Raw genomic sequence first — 2,507 nt, 5'->3', positions numbered from 1 at the left:
CCAAATTTGTAACTAGTAAAAAAAAAAAAAACTGGCGCTATAGCCATTTCGCGTAAGTCGAATCGCGCTGTAGCGGGACTCGACTGTATATATATATATATATATTGAGGAGGAAAAAATTAGAATACCATAAACCACAAGCAACTTTTCTGAAATCAGCAAAAATATTTACCATAACTCCCTTACATTAAAAAAAGACTAGTTCTAACTGTAAAATTTATTATCTATACGCACACACTTATAATATTTTGATTTTTCATCGCAGATGCAGAAAAAATTCCTCCGAAAAGTGTTCTCATATGCGAAAGGGATTCCTTCCTAAGCAAGTTCCGAGAACCGTTGGAGAGCGGCAGGCTTTCCGACGTTTTTATCCGTGTGGGTGAAGATCGAATCGCAGCGCACAAATTGATCCTATCCACGCACTCCGAAGTTTTTAAAGGTATGTTCGACAGCGACATGAAAGAAAGCCAAGAAAACACTGTCGACTTGTTTGACATGGATTTGACCGTGGCTAAGGCGATGCTGCTCTACATGTATACCAGGGAAATAGAAGAACTGCCCGCAGAAAAGATCCTCCAGCTGTATGTTGCTGCAGATAAGTACATGCTGGCCGAACTGAAAGAGAAGTGTCGCAATAATGTATTGGAAAACTTGTCTTCCAAAAATATAGGCGAAGTCTTCGAAATCGCTAAATTGCACTCTGATACTATAATGGCGAAAACAGCTAAAAACTTTTTTGCTAATCATGTTGGGAGTGTCCTCGATTCGGAAGAGTGGGAAAGGTTTTCGGCTGAGAAATTAGCTCTTTCGGTAGAGTTACTGAGCTATACCATTAAAAGCAATGCGTTCTTTTTTTAAGATAAAACGCTAGTTTGTACTAGTTAACTAGCTTATGCTAGTTAACTCGCTATTCTTTTCTGCTTAAGATGTGTACTCTCCATGTTTTTGAACCAACTTACAAACCTACTTACGTCTTTCCTTCCTTATTAAAATATTGTCTGCTGATCTTAACGTTTTCTGAATATGAGTGTATCTTTTTCTTGTTTTTCATACATAAAATTTTCCCCTGTTCAATAAAACTAAATTTTAACGTTTTATGAATATGAGTACAGGGTTCGTACGGGTCATGGAAATCCTGGAAAGTCATGGAAAAAAATAAACAAATTTCAGACCTGGAAAAGTCAATGAAAAATAAGATTTTTATTAAAAGTCATGGAAATTTATTTAAAGTCATGGGAAAATGTCTTGAGTCGAAAGAAAATAACAGTAGTAGCTAAAAGAGCATTAAAATTTTTGAGTGATTTAATACTATTGCATGTAAAAGCTATTAATACTCGAAAATTGAATGATCCAAAAAACAAATCTGAGTTTTGGAATCGTATTGCATCCGCTTCTGTGACAGTCGGCAGCCTTTTTTTTTTTTTTTGTAATGTGATTTTACTGCTGGTACATCACTAATTTTGAAAACACTATTATTTTCAGCACTTTATATTCTGTAGTAGCGGACTTGCATGTTTTTGATTTTTGCCCCACCCACTCAAAAAGTGTAATTCAATTGCATCTGAGTTCGTTTCAATCACTTGTAAAAAATCATTATTAAATGTATCAGAGTTGATCTTAATTTATTGAAAGCTTTAGAAAATAAAGACTTCAGACAGGTGATAGAACATAGAAATGAGGGAATTCTAATAACCTAAACGGAGGTAACCAAATTTACGGCTGCAAAACTGACCCATGTGGCCTGCCGAAATATCTGGTTGAGAAAAACAAATTTACTGAAAAACGTCATTTTACTTTAATGAACAAAAAAACTATCAAGTTACGTGGATGATTAGATGCACTAGAGACAGCAAAGGACAATGCTTTTATGAAGTAAATTTATTATTAGAATCTTAGTAATGACTCCTTCAACTTTTGTCCCATTCATTACTTTTCTGCGCTATTTATTAAACATTTAATTGATAAAGACAAATAAGAATAGTAAATTACTTTCTGCAGTGTGTCACCTATATTCAGTCACAAGTTAGTGCTATTGATGAGGTGGTGGCATTCACGTAGAAGTTTTGCTAAAGCCCATATCTGAAAATTGGCAAGTTTGACATTAAATAGTACAATTCTCTTAAGGTAACAAGGTCATGAAAAGTTTTATGAAGTCATGAAAAAGTCTTGGAACATTTGAATTGAGTATGAACCCTGGATACCTTTTTCTTGTTTTACATAAAATTTTCCCTTTCAGAACCCACGATAGACGTTAATTTTCCTCTGCACAATAGAACTCTCTCGACGCAAATGCCATATATTCATATTTTCTCATCTGCAAGCAGGGCTTAGGAGTTTAGAGCAGAAATTAGCAAATGGAGGGAGCAAGTCAATTATTGGTTTAAAAGCTGACCCAAGCACCCCAAGTCACGTGACTCAACAACGACGAATGGTTGGCACGTTTTGCGTGAAACAAAGAAAAGAAACATGATTTCTTCTAGTGATTTGCTTTGAAATCTATTACGTGA

General features: G+C 35.0%; 1 protein-coding gene across 1 annotated transcript; it reads left to right on the top strand.

Annotated features, from left to right (window-relative positions):
• The first annotated feature begins 441 nt into the window (after positions 1-441).
• Positions 442-858, top strand: LOC129226345 (uncharacterized). The gene has a single exon (XM_054860948.1). It carries the CDS (start codon positions 442-444, stop codon positions 856-858), a length of 417 nt encoding a protein of 138 aa, XP_054716923.1.
• Positions 859-2,507: the final 1,649 nt, after the last annotated feature.

This window comes from Uloborus diversus, chromosome 7 (genome assembly GCF_026930045.1).
Source record: "Uloborus diversus isolate 005 chromosome 7, Udiv.v.3.1, whole genome shotgun sequence".
Classification (NCBI taxonomy): domain Eukaryota; kingdom Metazoa; phylum Arthropoda; class Arachnida; order Araneae; family Uloboridae; genus Uloborus; species Uloborus diversus.
Note: the sequence above shows the minus strand (reverse complement) of the source record. Positions and strands in the feature narration are given on the sequence as shown.

Coding starts and splice junctions, on each gene's coding strand:
- LOC129226345 (XM_054860948.1), top strand. CDS start 442: ATGTTCGACAGCGACATGAAAGAAAGCCAAGAAAACACTGTCGACTTG.